The sequence below is a fragment of the Anthonomus grandis genome, chromosome 5, assembly GCF_022605725.1.
Source record: "Anthonomus grandis grandis chromosome 5, icAntGran1.3, whole genome shotgun sequence".
NCBI classification, from domain to species: domain Eukaryota; kingdom Metazoa; phylum Arthropoda; class Insecta; order Coleoptera; family Curculionidae; genus Anthonomus; species Anthonomus grandis.
Window position 1 is genome coordinate 26990802 of NC_065550.1, and position 24270 is coordinate 27015071.

At 32.0% G+C, this 24270-nt stretch overlaps 2 protein-coding genes, 1 long non-coding RNA gene and 1 other non-coding gene across 9 annotated transcripts in view; 3 read left to right on the forward strand and 1 right to left on the reverse strand.

Annotated features, from left to right (window-relative positions):
- Nucleotides 1–952: 952 nt before the first annotated feature.
- On the forward strand, nt 953–9176 carry LOC126735867 (peroxisomal leader peptide-processing protease). Of its 2 annotated transcripts, XM_050439961.1 has the most exons (7): nt 955–1213; nt 1421–2027; nt 2079–2266; nt 6744–6838; nt 6902–7082; nt 8576–8869; nt 8925–9176. In XM_050439961.1, the coding sequence occupies exons 1-7, from the start codon at nt 1204–1206 to the stop codon at nt 9002–9004; spliced, it is 1455 nt and encodes a 484-aa protein (XP_050295918.1). In that variant the 5' UTR covers nt 955–1203; the 3' UTR covers nt 9005–9176. The 2 variants fall into 2 exon arrangements, with proteins under 2 accessions (XP_050295919.1, XP_050295918.1); XM_050439962.1 differs by lacking the exons at nt 6744–6838; nt 6902–7082 and having other exon boundaries at nt 953–1213.
- On the forward strand, nt 1321–1394 carry Trnai-aau (transfer RNA isoleucine (anticodon AAU)). The gene has a single exon. It is a non-coding gene; the product is annotated as a tRNA-Ile (tRNA).
- On the reverse strand, nt 8992–18972 carry LOC126735868 (uncharacterized). 2 transcript variants are annotated; one of them, XR_007660532.1, is made up of 4 exons: nt 18871–18972; nt 18725–18808; nt 18543–18665; nt 8992–9133 (listed from the first exon to the last, which is right to left on the reverse strand). It is a non-coding gene; the product is annotated as an uncharacterized LOC126735868 (long non-coding RNA). The 2 variants fall into 2 exon arrangements; XR_007660533.1 differs by lacking the exon at nt 18871–18972 and having other exon boundaries at nt 18725–18854.
- Nucleotides 14275–24270, forward strand: part of LOC126735866 (phospholipid-transporting ATPase ABCA3-like) — a 47479-nt gene continuing 37483 nt past the window's right edge. For 2 of the 4 annotated variants that reach the window (XM_050439957.1, XM_050439958.1), the window contains exons 1-4: nt 18936–19070; nt 20278–20619; nt 20676–20867; nt 21744–22009. In XM_050439957.1, coding sequence (XP_050295914.1) covers nt 19007–19070; nt 20278–20619; nt 20676–20867; nt 21744–22009 — 864 coding nt within the window. In that variant the 5' untranslated portion in view covers nt 18936–19006. Of the gene's footprint in view, nt 14420–18935; nt 19071–20134; nt 20193–20277; nt 20620–20675; nt 20868–21743; nt 22010–24270 lie in introns of those variants that run through there. The other 2 variants (XM_050439960.1, XM_050439959.1) reach the window with 2 other exon arrangements.

The window sequence follows — 24270 nt, forward strand, 5'->3', positions numbered from 1 at the left end:
CGGACCTTCACTAGATCACTAAGACCTGTTTTTGGGATATTAGGAATTATGGACCTAAAGCTGTGCATATTTCATCAAAAAGGGATGTGAAAAAGCGAGACCTAAGACCTAAGAGCGTAACAATTTCATGGGTTATACTTATCGTATTAGTGTTGTGTTAGGTTAATATTTCCCAACACATTTGATATAGTCTTTTATATTCTCCAGAAATAAGTTATTACGTTTCTAAGCCTTTAGAGTAATTTTTTTACCTTGGCATTGTGACCTGACTTTGGCTCTTTTAAGAGTTAAACATTTTTATATTTTCCATGCTTTATTTGGAACAGTTTTTTATGTTCTCTTTCTTTCTTAGTAGATTTTGACATTCTTATTACATCTTTTATAATGCTTTGGAAATATTTTTTAATATCTTAGGCATTTATATGAAGTAATTTTCCATTTTATTTCAGCCATTTAAAATGTGTTTTAATAAAGTCATTTTAGGTCCATATATTTAGATATTTTTTCTTTTATTCCAACCCCTTGGAAGTAATTTGTTATACATTTAGGCTTTATTTGGAAATATGTTTTCATGTTTTTCAGTCATATCGTTTTTATTTCTATAATAGATAAAGAAAAAAATATATATATTTTTTTGGGCGTTATTGACTCAATCACCTAAGAAAGAATCCTAATTATTAGTAGTGTAATAAAATATGGTAGAATAATATTAATAGTAATAATAGCCCTTATAAGATTAATAAATAAAGAAACGTGTGTATATAAACTAGTCCAAAATCTAACGAACACCTTAATAAAGTAATATAACATTATGTCAAGCGTTTTTTAACGAAAGTGTTGAGGAATAGTTAGTTATTTTTTAAAAATCAGTCATCAAATAATGTTGCCGATTTCAATTAAGTAGTGCATTTCTTGCCCCCTCGTTGGTTCATGGACTTTAAAACAACCTGTATTTGGAAAGATTCTTTTTTCATTTCATGTTTTGATTATATAGTTTCCCTGTTTCCCTCTATTCAATGTGCCTGAATCAAGGACCCTTTTATTACCTACTTATTTTATCCAATCGTTTCTTTTTATGTATTAGTATATAGTGTAGAAAATATACTTGTAATAATATTAGAGGTTATACATACATTATACCGTCTCATATGTGTGTACAAGACGAGAATAGATTGAATAAAACAAAATATAACCAAACTTAACATGTTTACTGGTAAGTATTGTTCGTTACTATTTAAATTTATTAATTCAAATGTATTTGTGGTTACTACAATAATTGCACAAACGAATTGTTACTGGCAAACTGAAATTTTAATAACAGGCCCATTAGCTCAGTTGGTTAGAGCGTCGTGCTAATAACGCGAAGGTCGCGGGTTCGATCCCCTCATGGGCCAATAACTTTTTTTTATTTTTTTTTTAGATCTAGATATTCAACCGGTGTTACTACAAGCTAAAAAGAAGAATTCCGCGGCGATCGTTTCTTATTCTGCCATTTTACTTCAGAAGCAGTACGTTATTAGTACTTCTCATATATTGCAGGAACTTGAAATACCAGCTCAAGATATAGAGGTGGGGAAATTAGTACTTTGCAATGAAAATTTTAGCAAAAAACAGCATTTTAATGTTGTTTCAAATGAGTTTGCAACAATAAGTGCTGACCTATTCGGATTATTTAAATGTAAAAATATTGACAACTTTTTTCGCAATGATTGCAAGGATTGCCAGGTGCAGGCGCATTCAACCAACTTGAAAGAATATTTATCGATATTTGTTATATTCTCTGTAGGGAATGCACGATGTTCTAAAAAAAATTTATTAATGATTCTATATAGTTGGATTGAAATTATTTCCCAGGATAATATTCGTAAAGGGGAGCACATATTGTCTATATCAAGTCCATTTGGAACCAAGATCTTCTTCAACACAATAACTGAAGGAATAGTAAGCAATGCATTTGAAAATTCAAGTTTATTTCTTAGTGATTGTTGTTCCGCACCTGGATCAGAAGGAGGGGCAGTATTTAAGAGGTAATCTGCAATTTATTAATAATTATTCATTTTCTATTACATCAATTTTAGGGATAGCTATGATATTCCGATAGGGATAATCATATCCCCTTTTAACTGGTGGAGAAAAGACTGGGTTGGATTTACCTTGGTTGCTGATATCAGACCAATTATTTTACAAATTTTGGATGTAGAGAAAAAGGATTTATTACTCTCAGGCATTTATAGAGATGTTTCTACCCCATCATATACTATTTTTGGTAAGTTATAGAGTGATCACACAGGAATATAAAAAAAACTCTTTATAAAATTTAGCACAATATATTTAATTAAAATTTGCTGAATGTTTCCTTAGACAATCTGTGAATCTTCAGAAATATCTGTAAAAATTCCAGGATTGAGCTATGTCAACAATTTGTACTTTCCTGGAATATCCACTGAAAGTCAGTTGTCTCAAATTATTATTACCTATCTGAAAAATTATAACTACAAAATATTTTTGAGCGTTCACTTATGAGCACATTTTTTTCACACACTTCTCACATCCATTAATTTTTAAGGTACATAAAAAACCTTTTTATATGAAATTATTGAGTAAGAAATGATCTTTCTTTGACCAAAGCTCTTTTAAGAATATTCCCAGTTTTTCGTGAAAATATTCTCACGAATAGTGAGCATTTGCGGGAAAAATTTTCAAAAAAATTACCCAATCAAAACTCCCTAAATCTAAGGATTGTAAACCTAAAATCACGTTTATGTAGCCGCAAATCTTCTAAAAACGACTCTATGAAGGGAGAGTGGTATTTCTATCGTAGCTAACCCTAAAGAGTAATTTTAGGGATAGCTTTGATATTCCTATAGGGATAATCATATCCCCTTTTAACTGGTGGAAAAAAGACTGGGTTGGATTTACCTTGGTTGCTGATATCAGACCAATTATTTTACAAATTTTGGATATAGAGAAAAAGGATTTATTCATCTCAGGCTTTTATAGAGATATTTCTACCCCATCATACACTATTTTTGCTAAGATATAGCGTGATCACACAGGAATATAAAAAAAACTTTGTATAGCATTTAGCATAATATATTTAGTTAAAATTTGCTGAATGTTTTCTTAGACAATATGTGAATGTTCTGGAATATCTGTAAAAACTCCAGGATTGATCTATGTCAACAATTTGTACTTTCCTGGAATATCCACTGAAAGTCAGTTGTCTCAAATTATTATCTATCTGAAAAATTATAAATACAAAATATTTTTGAGCGTTCACTTATGAGCACATTTTAAATCTCAAATCCATTAATTTTTAAGGTACATAAAAAACATTCATATATGAAACTATTGAGTAAGAAATCTTTCTTTGACCAAAACTCTTTTAAGAATATTCCCAGTTTTTCGTAAAAATATTCTCACGAATAGTGAGCATTTGCGGGGAAAATTTCCAAAAAAATGCCCCAACCAAAACTCCCTAAATCTAAGGATTGTAAACCTAAAATCATGTTTATGTAGCCGCAAATCTTCTAAAAACGACTCTATGAAGGGAGAGTGGTATTTCTATCATAGCTATCCCTAAAGAGTAATTTTAGGGATAGCTTTGATATTCCTATAGGGATAATCATATCCCCTTTTAACTGCTGGAAAAAAGACTGGGTTGGATTTACCTTGGTTGCTGATATCAGACCAATTATTTTACAAATTTTGGATATAGAGAAAAAGGATTTATTCATCTCAGGCTTTTATAGAGATATTTCTACCCCGTCATACACTATTTTTGGTAAGATATAGCGTGATCACACAGGAATATAAAAAAAACTTTTTATAGCATTTAGCATAATATATTTAGTTAAAATTTGCTGAATGTTTTCTTAGACAATCTGTGAATGTTCTGGAATATCTGTAAAAACTCCAGGATTGATCTATGTCAACAATTTGTACTTTCCTGGAATATCCACTGAAAGTCAGTTGTCTCAAATTATTATTATCTATCTGAAAAATTATAAATACAAAATATTTTTGAGCGTTCACTTATGAGCACATTTTAATTCTCAAATCTATTAATTTTTAAGGTACATAAAAAACATTCTTATATGAAACTATTGAATAAGAAATGATCTTTAATTCTTTTCTGTTTTAAGAATATTCCCAGTTTTTCGTGAAAATATTCTCACGAATAGTGAGCATTTGCGGGAAAATTTCCAAAAAAATGCCCCAACCAAAACTCCCTAAATCTAAGGATTGTAAACCTAAAATCATGTTTATGTAGCCGCAAATCTTCTAAAAACGACTCTATAAAGGGAGAGTGGTATTTCTTCAAAGATTGTTACATGTAATCACACTTTCTTAATAAAACCGTTGAAGCATCTATAAAATAGTGTTTTCAGCTCTGGTGTTTACCCAACAGTCTTTAAATGATCGACTTTAATACCCATATACAAATCAGGTAACAAGAAAAAAAACTATACTATATAGCGATTGTCTAATAAGTACTCTTAATAAGATTCCGCGAGAAATATGTATTAAGTTAAGATTATCTTCTTTTCTGGAAAAATAAGAAAAACTTCTTTTTATCAATAGGATTTAGGGTGGGATTTAGTACTGAGAATGCTATTGCTGAAGTAACTTATTTCATAACAGAAGGTTTTAAGAAAAGCTACAAGCCATTGGCAGTATTCCTAGACCTGGCAAAAGCGTTCGACACTGTGGAACATCGCACTCTTCTTGAAAAACTTGAGAATTTGGGTATTAGAGTATATAGAGCATTGGATTTGCAGATGATTCTGCGCTTTTCATCAGGAATCGGATCCGGACTGGCGGGTTTGACGGGTGTGAGGAGGCAATGGCAAAAACTAAACATTAGCTTGACTCTAATAAAACAAATAACTTATGCAAGTGCATCCAATTAATTGAAATAAAAGGAAATGTCAAGTATTTGGGCACATTTTTTGATCAATGCATAACATGGCAACAGCACATTTTTTATCAATGAGAAAATAAGAGGATCATTGTTCAAGTTTTATGACTTGAGAACTCTGCTTTTAAAAATGTTATTAAAAAAAATGTTTTAGTGGAATCAGTGTTAATATGGTAATACAGCATGGGGAGCTGAATGTAAAAGTGTGTTAGCACCCTTATTTTTCTCTCAAAAATATGTAATATAAGCCACTGGCGTATCCAAGGGCAAAGAGGGCAATTGTCCGCCCCAGAGATCAAGGACTGTTACCTTCACAATTTTTTAATCAATATTAAAAAAAATTATTTTGAAGCGTGCGAATAATAAATTACTGCAATGTTAATATGGTCGCAATTTATTACAATACAGGAACACAATATTAATAAAATAATAATAATTGTATTTGGTATTTAGTACTTTTAGTATTAGATCGTTAAAGAAATATTAGATCGTTAAAAAACATAAGAATTTTCTCCACCTACCTTGGAAATGTGCGACAAAACCATTAATCCAAGCATTTATACCTTATTACAAATTTTTTGCACATGACCTATAAGCACGGCAACGCTTTCATCTTTGAAGTTGCAAAAACCTTATTTACGTAATACAATGGGTGAGCATAGACTCAATGGATGGACACTTTTATACGTATATCCAACTGTATCAATAAAACCTGGAGGAAGCTCTGGCAGAAATAGAAAAAAATTAAAGAAAAGTTGAAATTATTATTTTAAAAATTTACATGTACACATACTCACTTCCATTTATTTGTTGCTTGCTTAAAATGTAATAATCTATTTTCTTATGCTTGTTGCGGCTTATTAATATTTTCTTTTTTATTTACTTGATGTATTATAATTTCTGTTTTTACTTCTGTAACATAAATCTTTTTTTACAAATATACTTAACCTAGACCTAAATGAGTAAAATGAGTTGATTAAAAAAATATATATTTAAACTTTGTTTAAATATTTAGTTATAATGTTACATAAATATCTAAATATATTTTAATTTTTTTTATTATTTATTATTTTATCCTCTACAAAATATTGGTGTAATTTACATATTTATTGTACCTACATTTCTCGATGCGAAAAAGTACCTAATTTTAATTTCCTGATAAGTTTATCTAATGCTTACGATTTGGTAGCACAAAAAAAATTATTGCCCACAAAAATTTGTACATAATTTACTTTTTGTACTCTTCCAAATTTCTATTAGGACTTTTCACATCGTTCGCTGCAAATCAAAGACCTAGTAAAGCACAAAAGTATTAAATATACTTCCAAAGGAAATAATACATGATGGATATATGGTTGTTCAATAATTTTGAAAGCATCTGTCATGGGATATCCTGTTTCAGTAGTATCATATTTTAATTTTATATTTTTTCCCAGTTTACTAGTACTGTATAAACAGTTGGTTTGTTTATCAATTAATTATTGAATCATCTTAACTTCTCCATAGTGCTTATTTTAATAAGGTGCACATACAGGAACTCTTACCCTTTTTGATCCAGAACTATGCATACTATAGTCATGATTTATATTGTATTTTTTTTGGAAAATAAATTTCTTTTGTCTATATTGGTGCAAGAAAGCATGGACATATTTTATGTAGTTCTTTCTGAAAATAGCCACTAATAAATAAAAATCTTGATGTTGCATCCATATACCTTCCAAAACTTTTTACATTCTATAATTACTGTTTGGCAAATAAATAAGTATTGACAGTGCAAGAAAAACAACTAAGTACTTATTTATTTATTTTATTTTATAAATAGAAAACTGTGTCTCCCAAATATGTTGTGGGGTCAGCTGGGGCAGTTGTATTTTACTAGAGCAAAACAAAGGAATATTTCTTACCAACTCACATGTGGTAAGGCACCCTCAATATTTTTTTATCTCTCTTTGAGTCTAAGAAGGAATTCTTATGTTTTAGGTGAAGCCTAGCTTTAAAATTACCATCTTCTGGAAAAATAGAAAAATGTTGGCGACCTTGATATACCGAAGCGTAGATAATTCACCTCTAGATTTAGCCATTGTGCAAATTAGTAAGAATCCACATTGTTCGTTATCTGATATGACTGCAGTAACAATGACACTAAATGCAATTAATAAAGGTAAACATACTACAGTTTTCCAGGATATCTTGAAAATTAAATATTTAATGAAATGCTCATTATTTGCAAAAGATTGCCAACCTATAAAGAATCCCTAAAGAAATTCTACAGGGTAAAAGCAATAAAATGCAAATGAAAGAGAAGCTTTTAAATCTAGGTAAAAAGATGAGGTGTTTTACTCTATTAAGGGCTGATCTGTAACGTTTTTATTCATTATGTTCTTCCCTTTTTTTTCGATTTAAACATAAAAATCTTAATTAACATGAATAATAATATTATAATCTCAAGAAGAATAAGTAATAGAAGTTTTTGAAACAATAATTAATCCTCAGGTATTATTAAAAAAAAGATCCTATTGTTTATTAGATTGATATTTATTTATCCTGTTATTCACGCCTAATTTATAATCAATAGTAGAACATCACTTATAAATAAATAGATTAAGGTCCCTGAATTATATAGGTGCTTATTTTAATCTTATTTACTTACTAATAGTGACACATAAAAAATTATGTCCGTTATCTGGAATAAACAACGTAATCAAGTCTGAAATAAATATTTTTTGTTTTTAAATGTATGGAAGGAACTTTTAAATGAATTTAAATAAAAAATTTATGGTTATATTATTAATTTATAAAAATTAGGTGTAAAAAATTACCTAAAAGACATAAAAAATTATTGCAAAGGCTGGAGAGCACAAAAAAGTGGCGCAAAAATAACTTAAAACAACTTTAAATGACTATAAAAACCATAAAAATGAAAGGAAATGTCTGTAGATCCTACAAAATATGTGGCAATGTCTGGCTGAATTATTTCGAATGCCTGGGGGAAATAATAAAATACAAAAGCATGAGAAATTTGAAAAATTATTTGATATTGTTGAAAAACCATTAAGAACTTGCCTAAAAAATGCCTAGGATAAAAGACAAATATTTTCTCTCTTAAAATCTCAAACCCGATGAACAAATAATTTCAAATGTCTGGAAGACATCAAAAATGACTCCAAAAGCTTGAAATTTGGAAAAACTTATTTGAAAACTCTGAAAGGATTTATCGTAAAATATCTGAAATAAGAAGTCATTAGAGTAATAAATATTTGTCTCCTGATCCTAAGATTTCCAAGGTATTATTTTGAGTTCCCGAAGGACTAAAGAAAATGTCCGGAATACATTAAAAAATTACATAAAAATGAACGGTCCTAAAAACTGTGAAATTCTCTCCTTAATTCCAATTGTTCCTAAATTTGAATAAAAAAATGCTTTTGAGATAAAATGCCTTATTAAGAGATTCTTATTGGGGTATTATTAGACTCTGGGATCATTTCAATTAACCTTTGTGTTGAACTGTATTTTTTTTTTATCAGAGGGATTATGCTGAATCAATTTTTGATAAATAAATAATTCCCTCTTTCAAGATGATTAATCTACGTAGATATGTACAAGGGCGAATATCATTAAAACAAATATACAATGCAATACATTTCTTAATTATAGGCGATCCAGTTTATTGCGTAGGCTTCCCACTATTTTCAAATTCCTTTAAGCCTCGCAATCCCACCATTACCAAAGGGATAATCGGTGCAATTAGTCCATACATGCTTAAAACCACCTGCGCGGTGTACCCAGGTTTCAGTGGCGGAGGAGTTTTTTCCCCGGATGGTATTCTGCTGGGAATCATCGTTTGCAACACAAGAATACCAGAGGATGGTATGGTTTATCCTAGAATAAATATGGCCGTGCCCATTTCTGCTGTTGCTGAGTTATTATACGAGTTTTTGGAGACAGGAGGTGACATTCTTTATCCATTTTTTTGGGGTTGAATATTTAAAATGGAGATTTTTAGATGTGAGTAAATTGACATTGCTGGATTCTCCTAGTTCGGAGGCATATCGCTCTTGGATGCCACTGGAAGCGAAGTTATAGCAGACGATCATGGTATATTTTCTCTAATTGCACAGTATCTTTTTATTTTGCTTATATTTGTACCTGAAGTCCTGAGGTCTAATGGGGCTGTAAATTTTGGTGCTTGGGTCAAACTCTTATTTATGGTACCTGTAAAAAAATACTTATAAATAAAGATAATATATTATGAAAATAGGAAAATATTTATTATAATTCCTGCAAAATTAGTTAAGTGCCTGAAATGAAAGTAAAAAATTATTTATTCAAAGACAAAAAGACATTAAAATGAGTTGGAAAAAATTCTCCACTACACTGGAATACAAACAAATTACATGAATTGCCTAGAAAAAAAAAACTGAAAAAAAAGTCGGAAACAAAAATGGATTCACATACGTATAATTATCAGAGATTACACATGTTTTGCCCTTTTAAGGGGCAACATCAGATCTGGTATACTGCCCAAATTGTTACAACTCTTAAAAAAGTATAGGTAGCATATCAGGTGGAAAAGAACTAAGTCATTCGTTGACTATAATGCTTATAAAGCCTTGCGAGCATTTATAAAGTCCTGTATGATGCAGCGTATAAGGTTTATATAATAAATACTGAAAATTATCTACGTCATATGATCCCAAGAAATGTTGGAAATTTATGCAACAATAGAAAGAAACACATCTAGAATCCCTAATCTTTGAACTACAATAACAATTGTTTGTCTACTCCCCTGCAGATTGCAAATGCTTTTGCAGATTTCTTTGGTTAGAATGTTTAAGAACTTTACTCCATCTGCCGCCTTTAGTCATGTACAGTCTGCTTCTCAAAGTATTCATATTTATGAGCTAAATTATGTGGATGTATCATCATCCTTAAACAAACTAAAAAATAATGAGAATGCAGGATTGTGACTGGACAGTGTTTCTTCATTTCTCTTAAGTGATATGTACTGCTGCTTTAACTGAACCTCTGTGTATACTTTTCAATTTGTCACTATGGACAAGCACTTTTCCCAACGTTTGGAAGCAAGCAAAAATTTGCCCTGACTTTAAATCAGGCGTCTATATTTTGTCGAACTTTTCAGAGACCTTTGAGACCCGCATTTATAGAAACCTGTTTCATCAAATTAAACATTTTAATTTACCTAATCAGCATATTCTTTTTAACCGTCACTAGTCACTAATCAACTAAGATCAACAGTCACTAATTTAACATCATTTCCACGAAACGCATATGAGGCTATAAATTGCAAATGTGAACTTGAGTTTATCTATAGAGATTTTGCCAAGGCCTTTGATAGGTTAGACCATGGAATTATTTCGAAAAAGTCTTATAAAATGGGCTTTCATAAATATTTGGTAGAGTTTTGCAGCTCCTTCTTATTAGACCAATTTGTGGAGTTCAATAGGTTTAGACAACACCTCCTAAAGAAGTTCTTAAGGAAGTGTTGGTTCAGATCATCTAACTCAAGTAGTTTCCCCATAAAGATAGGAGAGCAATCTTTTTGGTTATTTTTATTTATGAATGACATTTCCACGAGTATTGGCAGTAAGTTTCTACTGTTTGCCGATGACATGAAGGTTTTTCGCCCCGTTAAGGGTTTATGAATGGTGTAAATGTCAATTTCATTATGGATTCCTAATTATACAGTGCATGTTAACAGACTCAAATCAGTTCAACGAAAATTTTACAAGTTAGTTTTAAGATTGATGGTGTATGAGACGGGATTCAGTCTCAAGGTTTAATGCGCTGTTTTTTCATCAATCTGCTGTTTGTGGAAGTTTAGTTAGTTTTTATTTAAAATATGCAACTCTTCTGAGCTTTGAATTTTGCTATTACCTGTATTAATACAAGAAGACGCATCATCATCATCATTTTTGCACTGATTCTTCCGGTCTAGCAACGAAGGCTCTTGCCGGTCTTTTGATTGATCCTTTCGTCGAGATTAGGCGCCATCTTTTTATAATTCTGGGTCGCATCTAGGTGCTTGGACTTTTGACTTGCTCGGAGAATAGGAACCGACTGGTCGGGATAGGTTTGGTTGCATGTATTTATGAGGTATGGGTGTGATGGTATTGGACGCGAGCCTGTGGAGCAGACCACGCCCCCTCAGATTGCGGAACTTTTGGCTAGCGAGAAAAGGTCGGGCGGAGGTGTGAACGTAACCGGTCCTTTACGGTGTTTTTTGGTGATAAATTAGGTTTTTGGCAGTTGGATTGGGTTTTGTATGAGGTTTATTTTTGTGTGGTTATTAAGGATCAGAATTGGGATTTGGACATGTTAGGAAGGAAACGAACGGACACTGCGAGAACCTAGACCTCGACTCCCAGCAATAGTTTGATCGCCGGGTTGGAGTTTAATTTCTCCACTTTTGCTATTAAGTTATCGATTTTTTTTCCAGGATCCCGTCGGGCAAACTTAAGAGATTCAGGAGGTTGTTTGTGTTTTTTATATTTGGGTTTTTTGGGCAGCGCCAATAGCTCGCCGGATGGTCACCGCCGCAATTGCAACACTCAGCCGGGGTTGCTCTGTTTTTAACACATTCTGAATAGAAATGTTCGCCCTTGCAGGCCATGACCATATTCCTGGCAGCGATGACACAGCCCAATTTGCTTCCTGTTTTCAATAGTCCGAGTCCTTAAGTGCTCAACGCGGACCCTAATCTTTAAAATGTTATCAATTTCAAACACATTTTCCTGTTCTTTAGGGACGAGGAATCTGATGAGGTTTGTGGGTCTTCGTCGGCCTGGGCCGGTTTTAAACCAGCCTAGTTCCTCCGGCTCAAACCCCATCGCTCTCAGCTCCTCCTCGACCTCTTCTAGCTTGAAGTTTTGGTCAAGTCCTCTCAATATCACGTTCAGTTTCCTGTCCTCCTCAAGGAAGAAGGAATGGAATTCCATTCCCTCCCCCTTGAGAAGTCCAGTTAGTACCCGGTGGTCGTTAGGAGTTTTGGGGAAGAGTGCTAATCCCAATCTGTCTTTCTGCACTTTTACGATGTTTATTTTTTTTCACAAAATAACTTGTATTTTGCGGCCCAGTTTTTTATGTCTCTTAACACTACTTTTGGGACTTTGTTAATATTTGTGATGGGATCAGTGCTCCTCCCTTTGCCCGCTAGGGAAAGGTCGTTTAAGGGCATGTACAGTGGATTTTTTTTTTTAATTTTGGCGTAGGATTTTCGGTGGAGTTTTAGATGGGATCTGAGGCTGACGATGTTGAGGGGACTGGCTCCCTGTTTGTTGTTATTTCAGGGTGAACCAGTTCCGAGGCCGGCTCACCTCCGTCTTGTGAGGGAGGAGACAGGCCCGCGCCTTCCCTGGTTCTTTCATTTTTACGCTCCTTTTGATTTTCATCACTAGCCAGACCCCCCTGTGCCATCAGTTTCTCTTTGAGTTCGGAATTTTTGAAGGGTTTTGTTTTGAGTCAACACCTCCCCGAGTTTACATTTCAAGTCCGAGATCTGCCCATTGAGAGATTGGTTTTCAGAGATTAACTTATTTATATTTTATTCAAACAATTGTACTCTCTCGATGATCTGGGAGTTTCTAAGTTTAATCTCATACATTTCGTTTGCGTTTCTCTCAATTTGCGAATGTCGTTCCCGAATTTTCTCCTCGAGTTTGCGTACTCTTTCCTCGCTTTGCCTAATTTCCGCACTCTGGGGTGGCGCTTTGCCAGCTCCCTGGTCGGGGTTTGAAGTGGTTTTGAGTGATTTTGGTAGTCTGGGATCAGTACGGGATTTGGTATGGGGTTTAAGGAACTTAGAGGACTCGTCCGAAGTCTTACCCCGCTCTCTCTCTTGTCTGCTTGTTGTTCTCCTGTAGTATTCGCTTTTGGTGGATCTATCCGTTGAGTATCCATCAGACACGTCCATTCTTTGCTTGTCCTCTGTTTTTTTTCGGCGATAGTTGTGCCCCCCACTGACGATGGGGGGCGAGTCGACGTTTTTCTCCGCCGTTGTTACTTTGGAGTCTTCTCTGCTTGATGAAATTGGGTGTATCGCTGTGTATTCAATGGATGACTTTTAAACTGACGTGCTCTTATGGCAATCGAATGAATAATAATGAATAGAATCAAGAAGACGCAATGTATTTTATCGAATCGCTACTGTCATCGCTATTGCCTTGATATTTTCTTTGACGATTACCTATGATCTTTTAATGATTTTTATTGTCCTTAAATGCTTAGCTTAAATCAGTGAGTCGAATAAATGCTGGTAATGTTAATCCTAGACCTCTTCTTCTTCTGGTGCTCAGATGCCGTTATCATATCAGATGATCTTGATAACTAGGCTGATCTAAATAATGCGGTGGATGACATTCCGGTACACTGTCTGAAATTTTTCAGTCAGGGTATTTTCCGCCGACCCGGACTTCTTCTACCCTGTAATATTAATTTGAATAAGCGATATTTGTCGTTTTGCATTATGTTCCAAAATCCGCGGTTGTCCTAGTTTTTACTAATGTTAAGATTTCTGGTTGTTGTCCAATTTGGTGTAGAACTATTTCACTGGTTACACAATATACCCAATATACTCGAAGCATGCGCTGATAACACCATTTGTCAAATGCTTTTAGGCGTTTAACAGGATAGAAAAGACGAACATAAAAACAAACGATTCTTATTTGCAAACTTGTATTCATTCACCATTTTCCCTGGGATACTCCTCATTATAATAGGTTACTTATTACGAGGATGTGAGTTTTTCACCAGTTAAGTTTCATACCATAATGTTCACTTGCGCTCACTACACGATAATATCTCCGCATCGTTTGCGTATCTGAGATTAAATTGATTGCCTGTTGTATCTTGTAACGCTTCCCTGAGTAAGTTTTTTGAATATATGTTAAAAAATAGAGGTAAGAATATACACCTCTGTCTTTACATTATTCCTTCTAATTTGCATACAGATTTGATTACGTGATGTCTTTGTCGTCGGTTAGTTTCTTGATAAGTTTTTGATGCTGTGCTTTATCAAACGCTTTTTTGAGTCGGTAAAGCATGCGTAAACATCGCAATTCTATATTTGAACCTCTTCTCTGCTCTTCTCTATTCTGACCTACTGATCTAGTTTCTTATGTATGCATGAACTTAAAATCATATATTACTATATTCATCAATTATCCGCTGCAATATAGTTGTGCAAGTAACGTAACGTTCAATGTCGCGGCATCCATGTTCAACCGTTCTAAAATTTCTTATGGTTGGTAGGTTAAGCGGGTTGCCTATAAAGAGCTTTCTCAGCCGTTTTTTCAGCTAACCACTTATTGCCGTTCTTCTATCTGTCAAACGATTGTCATTAGTGTCAATGACTCAAATGTCATGTTTTGTTCGCACATAGAAAATAAACAGAAAAAAAAGTTTTTATCTGAAGATTCCCAAGTACTTTGTTTCCATTTGGATTTCCAGGAAACTTAAAATGGTTTGATGATTATATGTGAGGTAAATAAGTTTTGCATTCAAATAAAGTAGAAAAAAATAGGTCGGACTGTTGGTATGGTAGTAGCTAATATGGTTGTCATTAGTTACTTTGTTGGATTTTTCCCTGATTAATAACATCTGTGTTAATAACACTTATAGTATAAAGTTGACCACTACTATCATAAATTAATAACCCCATTAAAACTCATTAAGACTCTCTCAATATCATTTAGCTACCCTAATGGGGTACAGGGCCAGATTATAATCACCACTTTCTTTTTTTTTAATTTGGAACAAATTGTGAGATGCAGGTCATTCATAACTTCAATTTCTTGAGTTCCTACTCTGCCCAAAAATAATATGGGAATTTTGGGTCTTTTTTATGACTTAAGTGGTTATCATGATTTAATTGCAATGGTATATATCCTTGGCAATACTATATATCTTTATTGCCATAAGTTATTACAGCCTGTTAAGCAATTTCTTACAAGCTTATCACCATTTTGATAAATAAATGGGTGTAGTTCCATGTTCAAATATAAACTATTGAATGCCATTCTTTCCATATACAAATCATTGTTTAATAAATAATTAGAATGTTATGTGTGTGTTATTGATTGTTATTCCTTGAGTGAATTGATTTTTTTTTACTGTAAATTCACTTATTTATTCAATGGTAAGTCGGTAGAGCTTCCCAGATTTAATAGCAGCGGTAAGGTTAATTTATTTGGTAATATTGATAATTTCCTGTGACGGCCATTGTCCATAATTTTTCTCTGATTATGACTTGAGGTCTTGTGTGATACCTATAAAGGATAAAAATCCTTACTCAGGAAGCATTTGGCATTTTAAAAATATTTAGTTTTGAGTTTTAAGGCTTAAGTTCAATGTGGTGTCAAGTAAAATCCAAGAGGTTTTATCCTATATTACACCTTCAGGATGAACAGAAAAAATCAATGCTTTTCACTTGGTAGTATAATGTAGAACATTGGTGTATCTTTTAATGATTCCATTAGGTGTCTAGTTTTTGAGGATATATTATATCAAAGTACTTTTGTGATTTGTTTAAAGTCAAAAGCAAGTAACTGCCATATAATAATAATAAATGGCTTCATTTATTTATACAGAAAGTACTACAAAACTGTCAATAAAAATGGGGTGGTGGTATCCAACTAGAGCTACTCATATAACCACCCTAATATAATATTATTAAAAATGTGTTTAATGCAACTGTAATGATCTTTATGGATACCAGTTATTTGATGTGGTCTTTTTAAGAAACCTAAATGGGGATGCAGTTCTGGTAATGCTTTAAGGCAGCAAACTGAATGCATGACTTAAGCCACTCAGGTTCTTTTAGATGATGCACTATATGAACACCATAATCACTTTACTTTTTGAGATTTAACCAAAGCTTTTGGCTGTGTCTCCTTCAGAATGCTTGCTATGAAACTAATACCATAAATTTCCAGACTAGCATTTAAGTAATGGAATCACTTCAAGTGGTGAGTCACAATGGTCTACAATCAATTGCTATGATGCTTTTATAAATAATATAGAGCACAATATTAATGATAATCCTCAAACTTTTTGGTCATTCATTAATGAAAAAAGAAAGCATTTTATGTTGCCTCAAACAGTTGAATTTAATGGCATTAATAGTCATAATAATCAGTAACTTGTAAATCTATTTTCTGACTTTTTTTCTAGTGTATATAAAATGCCGGTAAAAGATCATTCCAATAATTATGTTTTTCAATATGGAGCAAGGGTGTCAAGTCGACTCTGTTTATACTGACTTTTCCAAGGCCTTTGATAGAGTGGACCATAATTTCTTGGTTGCAAAGTTAAGGGCCTTGGGAATTAGCGGTAGGGTAGCTGATTGGTTAAATAGTTTTCTAACTGATAGAATGCAGAGAGTCAAATATGGTAGTTTGGTGTCTAGACCTATAATTGTTTCATCAGGGGTACCTCAAGGGTCACACTGCGGTCCCCTTCTGTTCAATTTGTTCCCATTAGATTTACCTCAAAATATAAAAAATAGCTCTGTACTAATGTTTGCAGATGATGTAAAGATATTTCGGCCTATTAGAACAATGACTGATGTTAAGCTTCTTCAGGAAGACATTGATAATTTTTATGGCTGGTGTCAAGCAAATGATATGGACCTTAACATAAAAAAATGCTATCAAATATCATTTTCAAGAGTAAAAAGTCCTATTTCTTACAATTATTCCATCAACCATACTAACTTAAAGGTTACCGATGAAATGAAGGATCTTGGTGTTGTATTGGACAGCAAATTATCATTTGATATTCATATATTGGGTATTATCTCTCGGGCTCATAGAATGTTAGGTTTCATCATACAGTCTAGTAAAGGCTTTTCAATTTTTACGATAAAGAAACTATATTGCTCTCTAGTTAGAAGTGTTCTGGAGTATTGCTTACCTATCTGGAATCATTTTTATGTAACACATGTAACTGCAATTGAGCGAGTGCAGAATAAGTTTCTTCGTTATATTGGTTACAGGTGTGGTTATATCAGAGATGATTATTCTTATAGTGAATTAAGATCACTACTTAATATTGATACTTTGGAAGGGAGGAGACTAAATCTTGAAATTCGTTTACTTCACAAGATTATTAATGGTGTAATTGATTGTCCAGATCTTTTAAATCTAGTATGTCTGAATGTACCTATAAGAAGGAATCGGCATACTAATGTTTTTTATGTTCCTTACCAATTATACCAATTACAAGAATGTTAAATAATGCAAACTCTATGCAACAATCTGTAGATTTTTTTGGAACTTCAGAGGCAAGATTTAGAGGATCTTTAAGGCATATATTGTGATATATACTTTCATTTTTTTTTTTGTATAGCAATGTATATCTATACTGAATTTAGTAATTAGTTCTATTTATTGTAAAATGGCAAGTCTGTAAATAAATAAACAATCAGGTTTCAATCACTTGGATTGTGGGGTCCCTTATGGATTGGTGCTGGGAGCATTGCTCTTTATGATCTATATCAATGATCTTAGGAGTATCCCGGTTTTACCCTATTTGGGAATTATACTACATTATAATACACAGCTAGTACACTTGCTTTCTTTCTTCTGGAGGAGACAGTTGAGGGTTGCTGACTGGTTTTATGTTAATTTAAGTGTGAATTCTAGCAAAAATCAATAATTTTTTTGTGACTACTTGTAATTTGGATTTAGAGGATTTTGCAAATGAATGCTTTTGTGTCCTTAGTAGATGCTTGCAACAGATTCAAGCTGCATTTTTTTCAATTCAATGAGGGCAATAAGAATTCTTTTAAATATAAATTATATGGCAGGCTCTAGAGTACATTTTTCCAAACTTAAGATATTGATGTTCCTAGCCTATATAGTGTCTCTTACATGTCAAAATAAACATTAACTGTGAAACTTTCAAAGATATATGAATTTTTATACAAATAACAATCATAGTATACATGTTACATAGAGTTCATTGCATTAAAACTGGTCTTTCTTCTTATATCTTACATCACTGTTTTGCAATAAATTGCCACTTCACTTTAAAATGTTGCCTCTTAAGGAGTTTAGAAAAAATTAAAGCAGTACCTTGTATTTAAAGTTTTTTTAATATTAACCAATATCTAAACCACAATTTTATGTATCTTGTAAATTAATGGCTCATTATTCAAGGCTATAAAATTGAGTTTTGTAAACTCTGTTATCTAGTATTAACGCCAATAAACTTCTTTGTTTTTGGCTTATCAAAGGCCTATCTATGCATACACAATAATCTTAAGTTTTCCAAAACTTTTCTGTATAACTGAGAATACATGACTTACGAATCTTTATAAAGAACCAAATTCTTGCAAGTCTAATGGGCTCAATGGAATGCCATGTAGAGTCAATGAAAAACGCTGATAATTCAAAATAGTTTCTTTAGATTTACCAAACAAAATTCATTGAACCTTGTTTTCTTTTAAGATAAGTCAAAAACTGTGTTCATATGCGAAACATATTATTATTAGGATTGAAAGAGTAATAGTCTTGTGTGTCATTCACAAATTGATGGGACCACAGTTTATTTTCTATTAATGAGACAATTTTGCCATCTCCAATAGCATAATATGTCAACTTACTTCAACAAAAGTTGATGAGGTTCTATTGTTGAAAATGTTAATCTGTTTGTTCCTCATAGATGTGGCTGTTTAGTTTTTCTAGTTCTAAATGTCTTGCTGCCCCTACTATTGTTGCTAGAAGATCTATGTGGTGGTTTTTGTTATTAAGTTAGACATTCAAGTCAAATCATGGAAAGACTTACCTGTGCAGTTATTTCATGACCAAGGTTCTAGGTGGCAACTTAAGGGTGGCACAGCTGACTAAAGATGCTCATGATTTTTAAACACTGTATATGTAATATGTTTAGTATGATTGTAATAAACTATCTTAATACATTTTAAAACTTACTTTAGCTGATAATATTATCAGGGGAATGAAATTTCTTTATGATTTTTGAGATTAGAAATAAGTATGTTATAATTAAATACAGTAAAAGCAAGCAGGTTTAACTAAGTGAACCTATTTTATATCTAATCTAAGTAAAATGCAAGCTATAGTTATGTCACAGTCATGGAAAAGTTTGTATAATCCTCATCATCCCTATTTGAGTAAGTGACTACCCACACCCAATTCACACCCAATAGACATAATATCACAGTTTAACAATCTTCAAGTCTTGAAATCTATATACTTTGATAATATATTTTTATAAGTAACAATAAAATTCGTTTAAAATTGATGTTTTTATTCATTTATGTATATAATTGTTAAGTTTTAAACTGTAAGCATTCAGCATAAAGACCACAAATTATCTCCACCCACTATTACTTTTGTTTTGTTTACAACAAAAGTAAAACTTTTGTTGTAAACAATGACACATCTCTTATCATTCATCACAACTCTTATCAGTCATTTAAACATTTGAACCCTATAGTCATTCCCAATTCTATCCATGAATGATACTCAAAATTAACTGAAAATTCCAATATAATCAATTAGGAAATTTATTGATAAAACTCTACACAAGTAAAATCAAAATTAATATGTTTAATGGTGCAAACCTGAAATATTTGTCAGCTGTTTGATCAATAAGACAGATTTGGCATGAATTATTTTTTTAATTCAAATTTTTGGACATGTTCATCTCAAACTTTGGATTTTTAAGCTCCAAATTTGAATTTATTCCTGGATATGTAAAAAAACTCAATTGATAATGACCAATTAACGTGTGATCTTCTCTATTCAGCTTGTCATTAACCATAATGATACTACATTGTTATTTCAGTGTCAATTTGACTTGATTTAAATATAAGGGCCTCACCAAGGTGATGTTCTAATTTAAATGCCAATATTTTGTTATTTGTTTGAGTTTATAATTTATTTTAGTAAGGCATAATAAAAGAGTTGAAAAGATCGAAAATCGGTTTTCACAAAGGAATTATAATAAATAAATATTTACCAAATAATAAAAAAAAAATACTGTATGAAATAAATAACAAAATTTAATTAGTACATATAAAGCTGTAAACTTCATGAGACTACATATATTTTTATTGGTACCTCATTATTCATCAGCAAATTTGAATTGCGTTTCATGGTTTATTTAAATGGGCGGAAATAATGGCTCACTTTAATGTTATGGTAAAAATTGAACAATACGTAGATAGTTAAATTGTGCTTTGTGACTAGTAGGTTGATAATGTTGGAACATATAATAATGTTATTCAGTGGTATAGAAAATTTTTCTAATCTGCGAATTTTTTACTGACGTAGAAGTCTCTATTAAGTACTAATTTGAATATATTTCTTTAATAGGCAAAAACTATCTTGATGAAAACCCTCTAAAAATGTGGAAATATCAACTGAAAGTGGTGCTATGGAAGAACTGGATAATTCGCAAAAGGCATTGGATCCTCACATTATTTGAGTCTTTTGTTCCAGTCTTATTGTTCATATTAGTAGCTTATGGTAGGAGTAATATAACGTCTTTAAGTAAGAAGCATGTAGTCAATGTGACCGAGAATGAAAAGATCCCTATACTCTATGAGCAAAATCCATTTAACTTGGCGGAGACATACTTTTTATATACTCCTGACAACCCTTACTTCAATGATATCATGCATCGGGTACAGGAAAAGTTCCAGTTTATAAATAATTGTAGGTAATTATTATAAATAATGACAAAAACAATGCCTATTATTATTTCTTTTCAGATAAGTTAGGGTTTGGAAACGAGAATCAACTGCTAAACTTCTACAATAATAATAATAATCATACTGTATTAGCGGTAGTTTTTAACTCAAAAGCTGGCAATAAGAAGTTGGATTATTCTATTCTGTTTAATCGACCTTATTTGAAAACCAGCGAACCGTATGAGAATCAGTTTATTTTCCAACCGGGAAGAGGTAAGGAAGTGTATTTTTTGATGTTAAAGATTCTTTAAAACATGTCTTTATTAAAATAGATAAACCTTGAAAAGTTTATCTTATACTTAAAAAAAAATTGTATGTTATCTTTATTATATTATCTATAAGATGTTTATAAATATCAATCGATTGTGTATTAAGAACATCACAATAAAAATATATCAAAAATTATATTATCGTTGTTGATTAGTAACAGTTCAAGTTTAAAATTATGTTAGTTCTAATCATACAATGCCAATTATATAAAAAAACTAAATTCGTTTTTGTTTTAAGTTTTCTTTTTAATTTCTCAGGCTATTTTAATCCAATCTTATTGGAAAGACCAGATTAAAATAAGAGATAAGAAAGATGAATTATCTGATCTCTCTGAAGTTGTTGGAAATGTATTTTAAAAATATTACTAAACCAATAGTATAAGAGATGCGATATTAATTGAAATGTAATTTAAATAATAAAAAGTATAAGAATCACACTTATATTAAATTTATTGGAAAAGACATAAGCTTACTTTGGCCACAATTATTTCAAAAATATATTCTCAATAATGATGAAAATTGTCAAAGAAAAGTAGCAAATTTCCGACTCAAGATATAAGATGCCTCAAGAAAACTTTGGTGGCATGTTCTTTGTACTGTACATGAATTTGTTACTAAGCCTAAATAAATTCTTTCTTTTAGTCTTAGTATAGAGATACAGTACAACCATGAATTTTATTTTATTAAAATTGTATTGTTGAAGAAACCACAGCTTATTAGAATTATCCCTTTGACGTTGTAGGTACTGAATAAATCCTTAAATCAGCAATTTTATATACTTAATGTCCTATAAATTTAATAATATTTCTTACTATTTTAGGCAGTACATATTTATGGGGCGGCCTCTTATACCTACAAAAGGCCTTGGACATGTCCTTTATAGAAAAAGAAAAGGAATCCCAAAATGGGCAAATGCCAGAGATCACGTTGTTGAGCCAGGAATTCCCTTATCCTCCTCACACTATGGATTCGGGGCTACCTTCTATGCTCATGTCTGTGTTGCCGCTGATTACATTGTTCAGTTTTATATTCGCTTACCCTGCCGTATTAAAACGTGTCGTGCAAGAAAAACATAGCGGGATTAGAGTAAGTTGATTATAATATATATTTTGTGGTTGCAGATATTCGGTTCTTGGAAGGTATGAATGTTAAATGAGTGTAACCTTAGAGGATTGCGTTAGCAATTTAAAGATGCCAGTGGTGAATATTTTTAGCTTTTTGGGTTTTCGAGATATATATATTTTAACTGCATATAATATATGCGACATATAAACTGTGCCTACCATTTTGTGTGGATGGTTTGGTAAATATAATTAATATTGGTATATTGAGCTCTGAATGTCCTTTGGCCCGGAAAATATCAAAGATTCAATCAATAGGTAAAATTTCCGAACCAAAAGATTTAAAGCCAATTAGCTTATTCTAGCACCCCTAGTGCTGTTACCCTATTAAAAAATATAATTAACTTTCTGGTAAAGTTACGTTACAGATCCCTGAGTATTGCCTCTTTTGTTGCTGACATGTATCAAGTATTTAACTTTGTAAGTTTAATCAATTTGCAGACCTTAAATTACCATTTCTATAAATTGGCCTATCGGAATCTTGGTTAAATAGTTCAATACAAAACGCTAAGAGTATTTATAATTATAATTTGATTCAAAGTGACAGAGATGGACGCGGCAGTGAGGTTGCTTTTTATATTAATAATTCATTAAAACTTGAAACTTTAAATACACCATTTCAAAATATCGCTTTAGAATGGCTATGCTAAAGTTAGTAGAAAAGTAACATACCCCTTTTTGAATCTCTGTACTGTCCACCATCTGTCAATTTAAAGCCTTGTTTAGACGACTTAGTGTATATTGTCAATTTTTTACCAGCTTCTGATGTTATTATATTTGGTGGTGATTTGAATGTGGACTTACTGGATACCAGTTATCCTGGTTACTCTTCTATAAATAGGATTTTAAAGAAATATAAATTTACACAATTAATTCTACAATTATTCCGGCATTCACTCGAATTATTAAATTAATTCCGGCTTCCACTTGAATTTCGGCAACTAGGGATTAATTAAATTGCTCCTGGCTTGGTCACCGGTGTTCAAGTTATTAATATGGATAGTATATCTGATCATTGTTTAATTTCCGCTGAATTGATTTTGATGAAACTCGTGCAGCTACATCATTTCGCACTTGCAGGGACTACTCTAACTTTGTATTTATAGGTTTTCTTAATAGCATGTTTAAAATGAATTGGCTAAATATATTTCATCTTACTGATGTCAATGAAATGGTAATGTTTTTCAAAAAAAATGTTATTGACTTATTTGATATTCATGCATTTCTCAAAACTTCAAAACTAAAACTAAGGCACCGTGGATTACTGAATGAAACGTTCGCTTCCCGATGAAATTAGGGTAGAAAGCACTTACGAAGTATAAAAAATTAAAAACTGAACATCACTTAATGAATACAACTTTGTAGCTTTGTAACAAACGTTAAACAAAACGAAAAAAAAGCTCATCTAAATCATAAATTTAAAGTAGATCCAGCATCATTTTGAAAGACCTTAAATGGGGTTAACTTTACTGCTACAGCATCAAATTCTTTTACAAATCATAACCTTACAAACGTGGAACATTTTAATTCGTTCTTTCTTAATAGAATTCCAAAAAGTACTGTAATTTCCTCAGATAATTAACAAAAATAAATATACAAACATATTGCAAATAAACATGGATTTACTTAAATTTAAAGAAATTGGTAAACAGGAAGTTGAAAAAATTATGTTTAGCCTAAAATCTTCCTCATCGGGATCGGACGGTATTCGAATTAAAATGATTTCTTTTTTAATTCCCTATCTTATCCCCTTTATAACTTATAATAAATAAAGCTCTTTTGTTATGCAAATTTCCATCTGAATGGAAAAAATCCTATTTGATACACATACCAAAAAATAATAACCTAACCGAATTGACTCATTTCGACCTATTGCCCACATTGCCCACCTTCTCTAAAATATTGCAAAAAGCCATGCATCAACAACTTAATGATTTTTTTTACCATTAATTCTACAATTCCAAGTATTCAGTCTGGGTTTTGAATGCAATATGGCATCATTACTGCATTATTCCATATACGTATGATATTTTGAAAATTGGAAGAAATAGGCGGTTCAAAATTTTTTTGAGCGTTTATGAGGAGTTCTTTAATGTGCCTCCAAGTCTGAAGCAGTCTCTCTCTCCACCCCAGGACCCTTTAGATTGTCAACTTGTCTTAAAAGTGCAAAGCTTACACTTATTCACAAAAAAGGGTCTCAAGAAAATGCTGAAATATAACGCCATG

What these genes read in the sequence shown, in the direction of transcription:
- LOC126735867 (XM_050439961.1), top strand. An exon ending in GGAGGGGCAGTATTTAAGAG is followed by an intron (nt 2,028 to 2,078) that starts GTAATCTGCAAT and finishes CATCAATTTTAG; the next exon opens with GGATAGCTATGATATTCCGA. An exon ending in ACTAAATGCAATTAATAAAG is followed by an intron (nt 7,083 to 8,575) that starts GTAAACATACTA and finishes TCTTAATTATAG; the next exon opens with GCGATCCAGTTTATTGCGTA.